Here is a 17,357-nt window from a genome sequence, read left to right as displayed (position 1 = left end):
TTGTCTAGGGGTCTGTCCCCACTGGCAGAGTGAGGCCGGGAGGCAGGGCCTGGGCCAGGCCGAGGACAGTGTCCAGCATGCCCACTGCCCCCGCGGCTCTGAGCAGGCCTGGTTGGGGCCGCGCTCTCCTTGCTCTGCTCCTGACTCGGGGTCACTCAGGCCTGGCCTGTGTCCTGCCAGCAGCCCTCACTCGCACTGGGACCCCGGAGAGGCGCCCGGCACTCTCTGGCCTCCACGACGGGGCTACCGTCCCCATTATCCTGCTTCAGCAGCAAGGAGGGGACGAGGGGGCGGTGGCGCTGGGCAGGAGCCGCCCTGGGTCCAGTGTCCCCGCTGCGCCCAGGGTCGAGCCAGGCCACTGGGCGGAGCCTGTGCCCGGGAAGCGAGCCGAGTGCCCTGCTCGAGACCCAGGCCACCTTGGACACTGGACAAGGACCGGAACCTCATCCCCACAAACGTACAGAGCGAGCTGACGAGAGCCCAAGGGGCCCTGGGCTCACCCGGGTCCCCGCCCAGCGGTCCCGATTAGGAAGCAGACGGAAGCGCGGGAACGTCCTGAGCTTTACTCCTCGGCTCGCTGACCGTGGTCACTCCCAATGACAGAGCAACGACTGCGGCTCCAGGGTGCCCGGGCCTGTGGTCGACGGGCCAGGGTGGCTGCTGGGACTCAGGTGTAGGCTGCTGCCTGGCTGTCTCTGCTGGGCAGCGTCTGCCCGCTGGCCGGCGCTGGTGCGGCCCTGCCATGGGAACTCCCCTCGGGCTGCAGCGGGAGCAGACGCGCTACATGCAGGTGCCTGGCTCTGGGCAAAGCCTGGGGTCGCTGCTGGCCAGGAGTGAGGTTTGTGATGTGTCCACAGCCCTGCTTGGGAGTGGACGCTGCTGGCGTTGGTGACAGGCTCGGCGTGGAGTCCGAGGCCTCAGTAGCTGCTCGGAGGTGTCCCTGGAGGAATCCGGGGTTCCTGGTCCCACAGATGTGGACAGCTCTGGGCTGCCTGCTCTGTTAGTTCTTCTGCTAGTCTAACCGTTCACTGGACAGACACAGGTGGGGATTCTCACACGGCAGCCCTGGTGGGAGGAAGGACAGAGGCTCCTATCTGTTCAGCCCGTGGCTGACCCTTTCATGGGCCACCACCAGGGAACGAGGTGGCATCGGGGTCAGGGGGGCAAGGGAACTAGGAGGGGTCCTCCCAACTGAGCTGGGGATGCAGGGTCCTGGCTTGGTGTGGCTCCTGCCCCTGCTCCCGGGGCACAGTGTAGCTGTGTGCTCAATGTCACCCGCAAGGCACCTGCCACCAGGATGCCCACATGTGGGCATCAGGCCCTGGGCCGAGGCTTTATCCCCCTCCACCCTGGACCTGTGAGGTCGGGCGCACAGGGGTGGGGGGGGCTGTCCCAGCCCGGCCCCTGACCACCTACCTCTGTGCCAGCTCACAGCTGAAGTGTCTGCTCGTCACCCTCATGGTCACTGTCCTCCAGCTGCTCCAGGATCCCGTCCAACACCACAGACCGCTTCTTCTTCGGGGGCTCTGTGGGAGCCCAGATGGCACGAGAGGAGGACGCGGGGGGCGGGGAGACGCAGGTCCAGGAGGACAGAGAGAAGGAGGGGACATGCACAGGGAGGAGCAGGGGAGGCGAGGCAGGGGACATGAGGAGGGACGGAGGGGAGAGGGGAGGCGGCGTGAGGAGAGGGAAGGGCAGGCGGCCTCTAGCCCCAGCCTCTCCAGCCTCCACCCCCACCCCCGTGGGCCTCCTTCCCTCCCCTCCCCCAGGTCCCAGGCAGCCAAGCACGCGCCAGGGCTGAGGAGACGAGCAGAAGCCACTCCTCTGACTGGAGACCAGACGCCAATGGAGTAGGAAGTGGCTGGCACACAGTAGGAGCTCAATAAACGCAGGGTGCACAGCTGTAGACCCCAGGGACCCCAGTGGTGGTGCACAGTGAGGATGAGGAGCGGCTTTGGAGAAGCGGGGACATCTGGCTTGGGCTTTGATGCAGGCTCCCCCTGACGGAGCACCTACTTCGTGCCACAGCCCTGCTCCTCTTAATGGCCCACAGTAGGTGTGCAGGGGGGGAATGAACCAGACGGGAGGCCTAAGGCTGTCCAACTAGGAAGTGGCAGAGCGTGGACCTGACCTCCAGTCACACGTAAGTCACGTCCTCTCTGCTTCTCACGACTCTGGTGCTGGCCAGAGAAGAGCCAGGAGACCACAGCAGCCGGAGCAGGGGTGCTGGTTCCCTGGCCCTCCACTTAGGAAACGGGGCAGGGAAGCTGGGCTCTACTCTGTTAGTCCTTTTACTAGTCTAACCACTCATTGATGGGCAGCCTCACTCAATTTAAGGCTTTCTTTGTACAGAGGCAGCCTGAAGAACCTCATGTGCTCCCACTCCTCCTCCTCCTCTTGAGTCTGCAGGTGCCTCGTCCCCCCAGAGCCCTGGCCTCCTTCCACACTGGCCTGGGGACTCCCCGAGGGTGGTGTCACAGTGCTTGGCCCAGGGTGGAACATCTCGGTGCCCTTCTGGAGGCCCAGGGGGACCTGATTGAGCCATCTCCCCTGTCTTACTGTCCGTCACTAAAGGGGACGTGGCCCTTCCTGTCCACTCCACACTTAAGCCCCTGTCACCTTCTCTCTGGGAACCCCAACCTTTTGGGACCCCTCTGAACATGTGCCCCAGGCACCTGTCACCTAAGAGACCCCACGTCCTCTGGGCATCGCCTGAGCTGGCCCAGGCTGCAGCAGGTGCCCACCTGGAGCCCTCGCCCAGCTCCCTGCCCACCAACGCAACAGCCTCCTTTGTCCTGTGCACCTCTGCATCCCCAGCCAGCTCCTGGCACTGGGTGGGCTCCCGAGTTCCCTGGGGTGAGCGAGTGGGCTCAGGTGGGGACACGCTGAGCTGCCCACGGGGAGGCGGAGGAGGGCCCAGCGGCTGCACCGTCACTGTTGGCCAAGGAGAGGGACTGGGGACAGGATGCGGGACTGGGGACAGGATGCGGGACTGGCGGCCTCCTCCCCCTCCCTGCCCCTGCTCAAGGCCAGGGCCGTGCTGATCGCCATCCTCTGAGGTGCACAATGGCCTCTGAGATTGGATCCGTGGGCAGGTTACAGGCACCAGGAAATGGAAGGTGAGGACACAGGCTGCGGCTGCCGCCCACGCTCATGGCTGCCGGTGGCAGAGGGTGCCCGAGGCCTGCTCTCCTGGCCAAGTCTGGCCAGGGGTCCCAGAGCTGCAGCAGTGGGCACCGACTTCACCTCCCCAGTGTCTTCTGTTCTCTCGGCCTGAGCCCGGCAATAGTGGCAGGGACAGTCTCCTCTGTGCGTCAGCTCCTTTCCCCCGCAGCCCTGGTCCAGCAGGGTTCCTCTGCTGTACCAGCCCCAGGGGGCGAGTTAGGGGAGGTGGCAGGGCCAGACTCCAGGCTGGGACATGCACCCCAGTCCTCAGACTCAGGGGCCTGCCATCCTGAGTATGGGGGCCACCGGCAGCCTGCAATCCCCGCCCCTGGGGAAACTGGGCACCGGGACACAAGGTGTGGTGCTGTGGGCCAGGCACCCATGCTGTCTGGTCAGGAGGCTGGCTGGCCACCCCTCAGTGCGGTGCTCTGCCGGGTCCCTCTCTGGTTCAACCCTGCAGCCCCGCTAGGCGGGTCTTCCAGGGGCTCCTGGAGTAGGAGCAGGTTCCCGTCTGTTCAGGGGACAGCACCTGCTCTGCTGGTCTCCTGGGCCTCCTGGGTCCCCTTTAGTCGGCCATGGCAGGTATTTATTATTGAGCACTTGCTGGGTACCAGGCTCATGCTGGGGACAGGGCAGGGAGCAAGTGGAACCACTGGCCTGGGGCCATGCAGGGGATCAGGGAGCTGGCGGAGGGCAGCTGAGCTCTGCCCCCTGGTGGTCCCTATCTTTTCTGCCCCACCTGCATGACTCCTGCAGTGATAGACCCGTAACAACACTTCCCACAGAGGACTCAATGACAGGTGGAAAGGCCTTGAGGCCAGGGCAGCTCCAGGAGGTGCTGAGGAAATGTTAAATGTAAAACCAAGGGGACCTGCAAGGCCACTTAGGGGTTATGCAGCACCCAGCAAGGGACCCAGCTGCCCAAATTAAGGCTGCAGGGTGCAGATCAGGACCAAGCCCCCGAGGTACCCGCAGGCTCTGTGTGACTTTCCTGTAGAAATCCCATGAGCTGGTGACCACTTTTCAGATAAGGAGGCAGTGCTCTAGGCTCTGGGGAAGTCATGTGACTGCAGGCCCTTCTCCCCCACTAAGCCCAAGGATGTGCCCTGTGGTGGGCTGCACCAGCCTGACTCCTTCAGGAAGGGGGACGCCACAGGAAAGGTGCAGGACAGACCAGGTGGTGGCTGCACCTGCACAGGGTGGAGTCAGCGGGGAGCCAGGCTGCCTGTGTCCTGATCCTGGGGGTGGGCAACGGGGGTCACGAGGCCACAAGCACGGCCATTGCTACCTGGGTGTGAGGGGCTCTGGCTCCTTGACCCAGCATGGCCTGGTGAGCTTGCTTGGGACATCCTGGGAAGCAGGGGTTTGGGACACTGGATTGGCCACCAAGAGACCGGTGCTCAAGGGTGGGTGGAGACGCCCAGCCTGGATCACCAAGAGCTTATCCCGAGGCAGGGCAGGGGGCGCGGGCCAAGCCTGGGGCCTTCGGGCTTGGTCCCCTGGGCATTCGCAAGAGTGACAGGGCTGGGAGCTTCCCCGTGACGGGCGCTTTTGCAGGGGGCAAGGAAGGTGGGCCAGGAGAGGCTGGAGGGCACCCACCACCTGTTCAGGCCTTGAGGTCCTTCAGGGCTCAGGGCTCATCAGCTGGAGTCAACGTCTGCTGCCCCTGAAGGCCCTGGGTGGGGGCAGGAGATGGCAGATCTCCCTGGGGGCGAGGTGGTGGGGTGGTGGAGTCAGACAGCCTGGGGCGGCTACAGGGAGGACTCAGGACTGAGGCCAAGGGGAGGCTCACACTTTCCACCAATGGGGGGCCCCCTCTGCAGGCCAAGTGCCCCCTATGGGGGACCAGGTGGCCAGACTCGATTTTCCAATACAGGCCAGAATCTTGGTTTTCAGGCCAAATCTCTCAAGAGTAAAATACTGGTCATTAATTCAAAGTCTTTCTGGCTTTCCTACCTGTAGGTGAGATTCAGATTTGTGGGGGCCCTCGGCTGGGACCATCCGGCAGCCCCTGATCCAGAAGGTCACTACATAGTCATAAAACCCGTTTTCCGTGGTTTTGTCCCTCCTGGCCTGGCCAGCTTGCAGTCCAGATCCCTGTCCCCCACCCCCAGTGGCCAAACCTCCTTCCCATCCCGTTTCCAGCGTTCTGGTCCCCAGGCTCCCAAACTCCCGTCCAATCCTGGATGGGCCCCTGCCCCTCCCGGCCGCCCGCAGTCCTCCTGTCAGTTTAATTCTGTGATCGATGAGGAGGAGCAGAAGAGATGGCCCGGCACAGCTGGCTTCCCCGTTAGCCCTAGCAGGGACCCTGGCCTCGCCGGCGACAGCTGAGTGAAATGTTTGCGGAGCGCAGAGAACACAAGTCAATAACAATTTAGCTGGATTGGGAGCAGGCACCTCGCCGCACGGACAGGAGCTCCCAGGGGAGGGCGGAGCGTGCCCAGGATACTGCAGAAGCGCCTGGAAATATTTCCCAAACACCACCCAGCGAGGCTCAGGGCTGGGGGTGGGTGGCTGTGCGCACCTGCTCCAGCTGGCCTCTGGGCCCCCAGAGTCCCCACGGCCAGCCAGACACCCTGCCTAGGCGCTGCCTCGACCCAAACAATTCCTCTCTGATTTTCCTGATTCTGCCTCCAGCGGCCGCGGTGGCCACAGGAGTGGGGACAGCCCAGGTCTCCTGCTGGTCTCGCCCTCCTTGCCTGGGAGGGTCCCCTCTGCCCTCCTCCTGCGGGGCCGCGCCAAGGCCTGAAAGCGGCGGCTCTCAGGAAGCCTGAGGTGGCTGGGTGAGCCACGACACAGGGATCTTTTGAATAATAAATCCTGTGACTTCACATACTTGCTAGAAATTTCCTGACCATGATTTTAAAGCCTGATGATCATGTCTCCACGGTCAAGATCAAGGAGGCCTATCTGCGAGGGCTGGCGTGAGGACACCAGGCTCTCTTGGTCCTGGTCTTCTGAAAGCGTGCTGTCCTGTGGGTGACTGGATCTGGGAGGGCTTGCGGGAGCCGCTGGGCTCCACATGTCCCCTCCATGCTGTCGGCTCCACATTCATCCCTCAGCCCCGACTTCCTGTGAGCTCCGACTCGCATGTCTCTGGTGATACCCAAGGTGGCCAAACAGGTGCCTGGAACCCAGCTGGCTCAGAAACCCACCACACACCTGTTCTTCCCAGCTTCCCAGGGGCTCCTCTCGTGGGCCCATGGTGCTGGGGGACCCGGAGCCAAGACCTGGGCATGGCCTTTGCTCTCCCTCTTGCCCTAGGAGCCTGTCAGCGATGCTACCTTCTCCAGAAACACACAGTCCACCTGCTTCTCCTGACCCCCGGCCCTGCTCTGGTTACTGTCCTCACTCCGACCTGCACCCTGTGCCTCTCTAACACCACCCCACACAGCAGCGAGGAGGAGGTCTGACCGTGTGAGCCTGGCCCTGGTACGCGCCTCCCTTCTCAGACCTTCTCAGACCTTCCCACTGCACCCTTAGTGAAAGCCAGGCTGTTCCTACCACTTCCCACGCTGGGCCTGCTCTCCAGCTACTAAGGCCTGCTCTGAACAGGCTCCTGCCTCAGGGCCTTTGCACCTGTGGTTCCCTTCCAATCAGATAAATGGTGCCTCCCTGGAAGGTTTCTGTAAGTCCCCCAAGGAACAGAGTGAATCATGCGGTCTACCTTTTCTATTTCCCGCATAGGACTTGGTCACTATGGTAATCACATCTCTCTGTCCTGCTCCAGGGTCAGCTCTGTGCCCACAAGTACCAGGACAACCAGGTGGGTAGAGCGAGAAACAGAGCCAGGGGCCTGGGGCTGGGCAGGACAGGGCAGGGGAGGCAGGTAGGAGGTTCCAGAATTATACGCAGAGGAAGGACGGTCATTTTAGGAGGAATTGGCCACCAGGGGCCTTTGGATAAAGCAAGGGCAGCCAGCCTGCAAAGCCTCGCGGCTGTAAACTTCTAGTGAGGGGCCAGGCAGCGAGGACCCGAGGCTTCGTGGGCAACAGGTCTCTGCCACAACTGCTCACTGCCCCTGCAGTTGAGAGCACTGATGTGCAGGGCTGCCTTCCAATAAAACTATTGGAAGGGGAGCCAAACTCTCAACTGCTTCCCTACTGGACTGGGAGCCTGGGTTGGCCAGAGCAGGGCACTTGGAATTTAAGGCATGCTGAGAAGGGTTATCTGCTCCACTGGGTCCAGAGCTGTGTGCCCTCAAGCAAGCTGGGAGACCTCTCTGGGCCTCAGTTTGCACCTATGTAAAACTGGAACAGCACCTCTCTCTAGGGAGTCGTGAGGCTCACATCTGAGATGCAGAATGTAAAACCGCTGTGGGTTCCTCTCTGCACAGAGTAGGTCCTTGACAAAGGCCTCTACTAAGAAGTCACACGCGCATGCCAGTAATCCCAGTGCCTTGGGAGGTAGAGGCAGGACTGTAAGGTCGAGACCAGCCTGGACAAGAGGCCGAGAGACCCCACCTCCAGAGAGCAATGGGAAGCGCTGGGGACGCAGCCGAGTGGTACACAGAGCTCCGGGTTCAATCCCCAGGACGAGAGCGAACGGAAACAGAACGTCCGGTGGCCGCCTGTGTTCAGGTCGGTGCAGCTTCAAGGAACAGGCAGGAGCACATGGCTTCAGTCAAAACAGCTCCAGTGCCAGCTGCGAGGCCGAGGGAGCCCGGGCTGGGTGCCCCTGGCACGAGGGGGGCATCAGTGGGTGGTGCCAGCACACGCCAATGCTGGACTTGGTCGCCCCGTGCTGGCCTGGTGCCCGTCCACACCACGCCAGCAGCCCTGCAGCACGGGAGCTGTGCTGGACACAGGGCCCACAGGCCCACAGACAGGGCCTCGTCCCCAGAGGGAGGGCAGACTGGGACGCTGGGGGACAATGAGGCTGGTGTGGGAGTCCCCTCCCTGGCTCTGTGCTGGAGGCCAAGGCCTGGCCAGGACAGCCTCCCCAGTGCCCCAGGGAAGCGCTGGGTCTCCAGCCTGGCTGGCCCAGCCTGCTCGGGCGGGCGGGGAGGCACTGGCCACTTGCCACGTGGGTCATGTCTGCGCTCCTGGCTCCGGAGGGGAAAGGCACAGTGCTGACCGCAGCCCATCGGTCTCCCCAGTTGGAGTAAGACACCTCGGAGGCCCAGCCTCACTCCCGGCCCAATAAAAGCCTGTTTGCCTCCCCAGCTGGTGTGTCCCCCACCATTATGTTATCTTGCAGGTACCGCGGCCCGCGGAGGGAGGCCCTGGAAGCTTCTCGATGCTGCGACCCTACTGGCTTGGGACACACGTGGGAAGAAAAGGACGCAGCAGCAGCAGCGGGCTCTCCTCTGACTGCCTCCCTGCCCCCACCCCTGCCCCGACTCCTGAGGTCTGAAGAGCGCACTTCACCCAGTGGGTGAGAGGCCGGGGAGGGAAGAGGGACAGGGGAGAGGGGGCAGGACGGGGGGGGACGTCCGGGGCTGTCCCTTCCCTTAGCTCTACTGTCCAGGTCAAGGTCTTGGCCTACGCGGGGCACCTTTCAAAGTGACCTCCAGGACCTGCCCCTGCTGTTGGACTTCACAGATGCAAGGGGGGCTCTCACACCTGCGGGGACAGGGACGGTGGCGAGGCGGGGTGTCCCTGGAAGGGCGGGTCGGGTGGAAACTGGCCCCCCTGGTCACCCACAGGCAGCCTGGTCTGAGCTCTGGGTCCCCCAAGCTGATGACGAGGCAGGACAGTGGCCACTCCACCTGACCAGTCCTGCTGCGTACGGAGCTCCTACTATGCGCCAGGCTCGGCTGCTGGCTCCATGCAGGTGACCAGGTGGAGCGCCAGCCTGGGCACCACTCCCTGCTGTCTACCCCGCTGCCCTCCAGGTGAGGACGCAGGACTCCTGCATCTCGCCCTCTGCCCACAGTCAGCCGGGCTGGGCGGGAGGTGGGGAAAGCGGGAGTGGCCATGAGAGGAACAGTGCAGCTGAGCATCCTCACCCTCCCCTCCAAGCCCCGAGCGAGGGCCACCTAAGCCCTTACACAGACAGCAAAGATGAGCACGCCGGGTCAGGGGACAGGCATGAGGACCCGCGACCAAGGCTCAGTCAGCAGGTGGCTCAAAGCCAGGCTTGAATCCTGACTGCCATCAGCTGCTGGGGGCCCTGAGCAAGTGATTTGCCCTCCCTGTGCCTTGGCTTCCCCACCTCACGCGGGAAACACCAGGGTCGTGAGGGCTGATGCCTGTGGAGGCACACAGCCAGCCCCCGGGCCCACGTCAGGCCCAACAGGCTAGTTGCCCAGCAGTGACCACGAGCATCACACAGCTTGCCAATCAGGTGCCGGCCTTCACCTGGGCTCCTTGGGGATGAGGGAGGCTGGTAAGGGGGGGCTGCATGCTCCGGGCCCTCAGGTTTTCTGTCTCCACAACGCCACCCAGGTCAGCGGCTGGGCTGAGAAACAGAAGCCGAGGGCAGGGCAGACTCGGGTGCCTCAGGCTGGCTGCATGGGCTGCAGTGAGGACCCCACTCGTCTGCTCTGGCCACCCACTGTCCCCGAGGACTGCTCGCTGGCCCCAGTGTCACGGCTAAGACGCCTGCCTTCCGCTCCCTCCGCGGGAGTCCTCTGTCCAGCTTCTGCTCGGCAGCCTCCCCCTGAGCTCCGAGTACCTTCCTGGCAGACCTCAGGCCAAAGCCAGGGCCAGGGCCAGGGAGGGAACTGGGCACGGATCCCGCCTGCCCAGAGCCTGCCAGGGCCTGCAGGCTCCGAACAATGTGACTTTGACACAATGAGCTGGGTACTTTTCCCCACAGGAAAGGGCACAGAGGGAACATGGCCCTGCCGGGAGGGCTGTCGCCAGGCTCCACACAGCACACACCCTGCCTGGCGGTGGCCTGCGCCTAGGACCCCAGTGCCCTAGTCGGGTGGGGAACTGAAGGTCCCAGGGGTCACAGTCACCTCGCGGGTGGGTGACCCCAGTTTTCCCATCTGCAAAACGCCCACTTCAGAGGCCGTGGAGGGTGGGGACCGCATCCCGCAGGGTTCATGGCAGGGCTGTGATCGGCCCCTATGGCTAAGCCACCCCCAGGGCTGATCCGTGGAGCTCAGCTTACTAACCGGGCTTCTCTCCCACCAGGGCAGTAGTGGGGGCAGGGGAGGGACAGTCCCTTACACAAACATTTGCCGACGGTGCATTCAGGCCTGTCAATGCCTGTCGATAGGGACACGTTCCTTTTCTGCACGTCAGGACTTGGGGACTTACTGAGATCGAGGTTATGTGCTGGCCTCTGTGTCTCTGGTTTCACATTCGTCCTGGCTCAAATGTCCCCAGCCTTGGCGAGGGCCTGGCCTGCATCAGGGACCCAGAGGGGAACCCGAGACCCACAAAGATGGGCACAACAGCCCCATATGGGCGGCGTGGGTTCCGTGAGGACAATGAACCACAGAGGCCACCACAACAGGGCGAGAGACAAGAGGCACGGGGAGGGCAGGCGTCCAGGATAAAGAGGGACCAAGGGGCAAGACACCATGGTACAGAGGACAGAGAGGCACAGTCAGGCCCTGCCTGGGTCTGGGAAACAGCGTGGGGGAGCAGTGGAGTAGGGCAGCCAAGGTCGGGCAGGGCGGCCTCTGTAGGCCTGGCAGGTGGGCCACACCCGAGGCCTCCGGCTGCCGCTGGGTTCTGAGGACGTTCTGGGGTCCAGTGGGCTGTCAGAGGCCCTGCTCTCCAGCCCCAGCTTCCCTGGCCAGCAGCAAACAACTGCTCCTGGCTCCAGGTCCCCTTGGCCCTCAGCTGCCCCCCAGGATGGGCCTGAACGACAGGCAGAGACACAGGAAGGCACGTGCCCCAGGACAAGGAGGAAGACTGCAGGCACCTCAGCACCATGGTTGGCCACAGGAGGGATTGTCCTGGCTCCATCCGGGAGCCTGGCTCCCCAGGCAGAAGGGAGAGGGTCTGCACTCCCTGCCAGATGACCCGTTCAACAGACCAGAAGGGGAAAGAGAGCTGGCACCTGTCCTTTGTCACCTGGCCCCAAAGTGAAGGCACCCGAGAGGAAAGGGAGGCCTCCAGGGGCCAGCCTCCTGCCACGGAGACAGGAGGGTGATGCCCGGCACTGGGTGCGGGGGGCCTTGGTGGTGCTCTTGAGGCCCAGCCCCTCCTGCCTTCCAGGAAGCCCCGGTTGAGGCCCAGTCCCCACGCCCTCCTACCGTGGAAGTGCTCGGCCGTCTTCCGCCGCAGGGCCTGCAGGGTCACCTCGGAGTCTGCCCACTCCAGGACCAGCCTTCGGCCGTACAAGTGGGTGCTGTGACACAGGGCATTGAAGGCTCTCTGCAAGGGACAAGAGACAAGGCAGTGCTTGAGAACTGAGGCCTGATGATGCGGGGCTTGGGGCCGGTCTGTCCGTGAGTCGTTGTTTACAGGGACGCTGCGAGGGCACGAGCACCATCACAGCCTGCGTGGGCTGCCTGGCGCCTGGCTAGGGCCTCTCTCCTGCGTTACGCACCCTATGCACAAGGTGCTCCATTAGCAGGCTCCCCGCCCCCCGCCCATCAGCCACAGGAAGCCCAGCTCCATCTTTCCCCCGCATGACAACTGTGCAGCCCTGTGTCACTTGGTGCCACTCTCCTTTGTGGGCCCCAGTGGCCCTGGCTTCCACATTGTTCTTCAGTAAGTCCCCTGTGGTTTCTGCTGACTCCTTGTGAGTCCCCTGCCCTTCCACTGCCCGTGCCCAGCCCTGGCCCTGCAGCTGGGGGCCTGGCACACGCTCCTCCTCTCCCTCCTTGCTGTTCGGACTTCCACACTCGGCCCAGTTCCCTGACTTTACGTGCAGGACCGCATCAGGAAGGCTTCCTGTAGGGTTTCTGCTTTTTGGGTCCTGGGAACTGAACCTAGGGGTGCTTCACCACTGAGCCCCGGCCCTGTTGACTTTTATTGTGAGACAGGATCTCATTAAGTTGCTCAGGGCCTCGCTAAATTGTGAGGCTGGCTGTGAACTTGTGATTCTCCTGCCTCAGCCTCCAGAGCTGCTGGGACTGCAGGCGTGAGCCACAGCTTCATGATCCGGGCGATCAAATCCCTGTCTCTGGATGGAAACATCAGTGTGAGCCAGCGCGGGGCTCGGGAGACAGAAGAGGTGACGTGAACAGTCCCAGGACAGGGTGGGGCTCACAGGGGTGGTCCCAGGGTCAGTTCTCTGTGCCCCTGATGTCACCTCATCCTTTTCTCGGCAGAGATAAGGGAGGTGCTGGGTTTGAAGAGGCCCAGGCCCAGGTGTCCCCGACAGGGTTGGAGAGTGAGAGGGGCCAGTGCTCTGCACTGGGTCCTGGACAGCAGCCCTGGGACCGGACGAAGAGCGGGTTCTGTCCCTCCTGCTCCCCTGAGCCGAGACGCCTGGAAGCCGGGAAGGCCTTGGCTCTCACCCACGAGGAGTCTGGACAGTTGACCTGTGTCGGGGCCACCCCAGGGCTCAGGGACAGTGGAGGACGGTGGGCGCTCATCCGGCAGGAGCTGTGCCACCAGGGGTCCGCTGCATGGAGGCAGGCTGAGTGACGAGGCCACAAGCCGAGGACGCCAGGCACTGTGGATGTCGCGGAGGTCCTCCAAGGACCGGCCCTGCTGACCTCCACTGTGGACGCACAGCCTCTGGGGCCCACAGAGGGTGCCCTGAGGTTGGTGGAGCTGCCTGGGGCAGGAACCTCGTCCCACAGTCCCAGGAAGCAAGTGGTGACACCACCGGACCTTGCCCCGCCCTGGTTACCTGGTCACCTCTGTGAAGGGGCTGAGGGCAGAACTCACCCAAGATACCCAGTGCCCACCCGGGAGAGGGAGGGACGGGAGGGGCAGAACGTAGCCCTGAGCACAAGTGGCCAACAGAGGGATCGTGCGGTTCTGAAGAGGGACAGGTGCGGGGAACTGCGTCTTCCCTTTTTTTTAACTTTAATTTAAAAACCCTCCTGGCAGCCAGCAGAGCCTCTGCGCTTTTTCCAGGCGGATATAAAAATGCATCTGGACTCGGAGCCGAAATGGCCCATTCCGAGCTCTAAACACACACGCTCTCAGCTGGCGAGGAAGAGAAACGGCCTGGTGGGGGAGCGGGGCTTGGAGGGGGGAGAGGAGCTGATGGGGAGCCTGGCATGGTGGCGGTGCATCCTGGTGCCAGCGTCACTGAGGAGCGCGTCTGGGATATGGGGGTGGGGGCGGCCGAGAGCAGCATCTGCTGGATTCTCAGCCTCAACCTGGAAGAAGGCGAGGAAGCCGGGGAGGCGGCCCAACAGGCCCAGCCTCTGCCTCCTGTGGCCTCCCGTGTGCGCGCCTTACCCTGGGAAACAGTTCTCACTCCTGGGCCTGGAGGATTGGTGTGGGTCCCTAAACCGTCTCCTGGCTCTCTGACGTTGCCCCTGACTGTTTCCATCCCCTCTGAGCTCCTCCGGCACTTAATAATGGCCTCTCTTTGAAAGGCTTTCAGGCTCACGGAGGGGTGTTGGTCAGCCTGGGATGGGCTCTGTGGCTGGTTAGCTGGGTTCAAATCCCTGTTCACTATGTGATGTTGGGCAAACTGCTTAACGTCCCTGAGTCTCAGCTTCTGCCCGTGGAAAGGAAAGGCAGCAGCAGTGAATGGGGAGGGTCCTGCTGCAGGCCGCTGTTGTTGTGCGTTGGACTTTTCACTGCCACCACAGAGCAGGGGCAATGGTAGGTTGACACACAGCTCTGTGTGACAGTTAGCACACAGTATGTGGCTCTCCAAAAATAGCAGAACCATCCTCCAGTTCCATCCCCGCAGGTTAATGGGAAGTCAGGCTGCGTTCCCGGGTGCCCACGGCCTTGGTGGCTGGAATCTGGTGGCCTCAAAATGTTGCAGGCAGCGGGGAGGACACTGATTCCAGGCTAAATCTGGCCTTGGATAATCCGGAGTGACTGGGCTTCACTGAAGAACCGTAATGAGAATGTGTTGGGTGGCAGCTTGCGGGGGTGAGGGGGGGCACAGAGAAAGAAGACGGCCCAGGCTCTAGGGGACACCGAGGCACAGGAAGGTGCCAGGCAGGGCGGGGGAGTGCAGGTCCCCTGTGACAGGCCAGGTCTGCCAGCTGCTTCCTCCTAGGCTGAGCCCATTGGGCCACGGCCACGTCCCCACCTTCCTAGGGTCAGCTCAGGGTGGCCTGTGCCCAGCAGCCTTGGTCCCTTGCAGGGCTCGGGGCTCTTGCGGCTCAGCCCCACTGAGGACCCCTTGGGCTGCCTCCCGCCCTGGGCTGACGCTCTCCTGGTGTCATGATCTCCTGGCTTCGAGGAACTGCGAGCACTCGGCCCCAGCTCAGAGAGGACTCTGTCTTTCCGTTGCAGCGAAGGGGCCGGGCCCACGCAGGACCCACACAGGCTGGCTTCCTCCTTCCTTGGGTTTCGGTGGCTCCACGTCCCACCCCTGGCTCAAGCTCTGGAAGCTGCTCCCACGCACACACCTGCCGCAGACCAAGAAGGCCCCGCCCTTCTCCCACGGGCTGCAGCAGACGCCTGCCCAGTGCCTAGCACACCTGGCCTCCTCCTGGCAGCTACTCCCGGGCCTGGCCTTGACCCCTGCAGGGAAGGCGCTGTGTCCCTGCCACCTCAGTGGTGCACTGTGCGCAGAAAATAAATACCCAGAGGGACCGTGGCTTCTCACTGAGGGTCTCTTGCCGGATCCCTTGCAGCCTCACCCCTCAGCCCGCCAAGACGGGACAGGCCAGGAGCACATCAGCACTGGGGAGCGAGTCTGGGACCCTAACTGGACACATAGCCCTGGTCTGGCACTGCACCCAACGTGCGCGACTGTGGACGGGGACTGTGACCCATGCTGCAGGATCGAGAGACCGAGCCCCCGCTAGTTTGCTGGGCAAGACTAAGGTCCAGGATGGAGCTCTGAGTCTGTAGTCGTCGGCAAAGAGAAGGCCACGGGGGGCCACCCTGTCCCTGGGAGCCCCTTCCTGTGGTTTTCTGACAGCGGATGCTGGCCATTCCCAACTACCCTCCGCCGCCCCCCCCCCACCCCCGCCCCGGTAGGAGGTGACTCCTGGGCCCCACGGCAGGGCTCATACACGCGGGTTTCTGCTCAGGTGAAGTGATGAGGGCCCAGCTCACAGGTGGGACAAGGTGGGCACTCCTTCCTTCTTGGCCCTCACCTTTCCTCCAAGGGTCCTTTGCCTAAGTGAGGTGACAGTTCTCCACTATCACTGGTCCCTGGTGAGTCCCTCAGCTCTACTGGGCCCACACACCTGTCTGCCTTTGAACTGCAGCCATGTGCGTGCTTGCGTGCTCTGACCTTGACCCTGGACCCTGACTCCCTGGGCGCCTGAGCTCCTGGAGGGCAGGTGGGGCTCCTCTCTAGGCAGCAACTTGAGCCCTGGGAGAATGGCAGCCCCTGGGCACACTGACCACAGCTGCCCAGAAATCCTGGCCTTGGCTCTCCTCTGAGTGGGGCACGGCCCACAGGTCTGGGGAACCAAGTCTCCCGCCACCTTGTCCGAACCCCACGACGTCAGTGGTGTAGGGTGACGGTGCAGGTGGACTATGGCCATCTTGAAGAGCAGGAGGCCCTGGAAGCTGCCAGCGCCGCAGGCCTGACCTTTCCACAGCCTCCCTGGGGACACTCTCCTCCTCCCAGCAACAAAAGCCCTACTGCACGCCCTTGGCGGACTTCAGTCCCACGGGGCTGTGAGGGCTGCCTGGCTCCTGGGCAGAGCCGGGCATGGATCCTGTCCTGATGCCCAGGGTGCCCTCCAGGCCCCTCCGGCTCCCTGGGGAGCTGTCCTGGCAGAGCCCGAGGGAACACAGGCCACGCCAACGTGAACCCAGCCAGCAGTGACCTGCCCCTGAGCTGGCTAAGGATCAGCCCAGGGCCACCGACTTCTGGGGGATGTTCTGATGTCGCCCCCCCACAGTGAGTACGGTAGGTGCTCCGGGACAGACCCATTCCCTGTGTCCCACACGCCAGGTCCTGAGAGCCACCTCTCAGCAACCCTGCAACCCCTGCCAACCGCTCCTGGCCTGCATGGAGGGAGAAATATCTCCCGGTTTGTGGGGTCTGTGCACAACAAAGAGTGACTATGGGCCCTTCTGAGAAATGACACCATGTGGCGGAGTGCGCTTCTGAGACAGATACCCACAGGCCTGGCCCCAGCCTGTGGCTCCCAAACCATCTCCCTCCCACAGTGGACTCTAAGGTGACCAGGGCTGGGAGAAGCCTGCTCCAAGCTCCCTGGGATGGGGGCAGGCGTGGGGCCTGCACCCTGTGGCTCCCTCGGTGCCCACCCCTGGCTCGGGGTGGGGGGGGTGGTGAGAGCGCGGGAGCCGCCAGCTGGAGGACCCCACAGTCGACCGCGCTGTCTTCCACAGTGAGAGGAGGCGGCTGCCAGCGCCCGCCGCCATGGCGCTCGGCTCCCCCGCGTGTTTATTTAAGCCGACACATTGCTCTGCTAATTGGATAACATTCCATGTGAAAATAGACCTTTTAAAACAACAGCAGCGGCGGCAAATAAAAACAGCTGCAGCCGCAGAAGTACAAAGGCGCGGCCGGGGAGGAGGAGGAACCTCGAGCAGCTCGCTCTTCCCCAGGCTGCCCTCCCCGTGGCCCTTTCTTCCTTCCTCCATGACCGCTTGGGGGACGGGGGCTTCTAAGAGGAATCCCAGTGGCCATTGGTGGCCACTCAGCCAATGGGGACCTCGCTGGGAGCCCTAGTACATGTGGGTTGGTTCCTGGGCTGGCCTCAGGCTTGGCCAGGGGGAGGCAGGGAGGTTGAGCCTCTGCAGGGAGGCATGAGGAATGCCACCCCTTCTCTGGGGGCTGGAGAGGCTGTTCTTAGAGATGCTCCCAGGGACAGCCTCTGGCCTCTGTCAAGGTGTCCCTAAGAGGTGGCACAGAGATGGCACTGGGTTAGGGGACCCCACAGATGAGGCGGGAGGGACCACTGTGCCCAGCTAGTAAGCCCTGGCTGTGGGCCTGTGAGCAGGACGCAGGCCTTGGGGCCTCCGTGTCTCCAGGCGCAGAGGCCTCCTGCCCCGTCCTGAGTCCTGCTAGGATTAAAACACGACGCTTGTGGTATCCAGTGTATCCTGCTGAATGCAGGACTCTGGAAGCCCGCCAGTGTTTTCCATCAGAGACCTCCCCGTGCCTGGGGGCAGCAGTGGCCCAGGACCTGGGGAGGCCTCTGCATTCAGGTCCGGGTGGGTCCTGGGCATCCTGTGATGCCCCCTCGGCCCCTCAGCCCCCGTGTC

The 17,357-nt window shown here is 63.2% G+C and overlaps 1 protein-coding gene across 2 annotated transcripts in view; it reads right to left on the bottom strand.

Moving 5' to 3' along the window:
* Positions 1 to 526: 526 nt before the first annotated feature.
* LOC113199180 (putative RNA-binding protein 19) overlaps positions 527 to 17,357 on the bottom strand; it is a 92,748-nt gene continuing 75,917 nt past the window's right edge. For both annotated transcript variants that reach the window (XM_077795563.1, XM_077795564.1), the window contains exons 23-25: positions 11,324 to 11,444; positions 1,417 to 1,526; positions 527 to 1,065 (exon numbers count right to left, since the gene is read on the bottom strand). In XM_077795563.1, coding sequence (XP_077651689.1) covers positions 1,429 to 1,526; positions 11,324 to 11,444 — 219 coding nt within the window. In that variant the 3' untranslated portion in view covers positions 527 to 1,065; positions 1,417 to 1,428. The remainder of the gene's footprint in view (positions 1,066 to 1,416; positions 1,527 to 11,323; positions 11,445 to 17,357) is intronic.

This window comes from Urocitellus parryii, chromosome 3, assembly GCF_045843805.1.
Source record: "Urocitellus parryii isolate mUroPar1 chromosome 3, mUroPar1.hap1, whole genome shotgun sequence".
Lineage (NCBI taxonomy): Eukaryota > Metazoa > Chordata > Mammalia > Rodentia > Sciuridae > Urocitellus > Urocitellus parryii.
The sequence above is the reverse complement of the archived record's forward strand: the minus strand, read 5'-3'. Positions and strand labels throughout refer to the sequence as shown.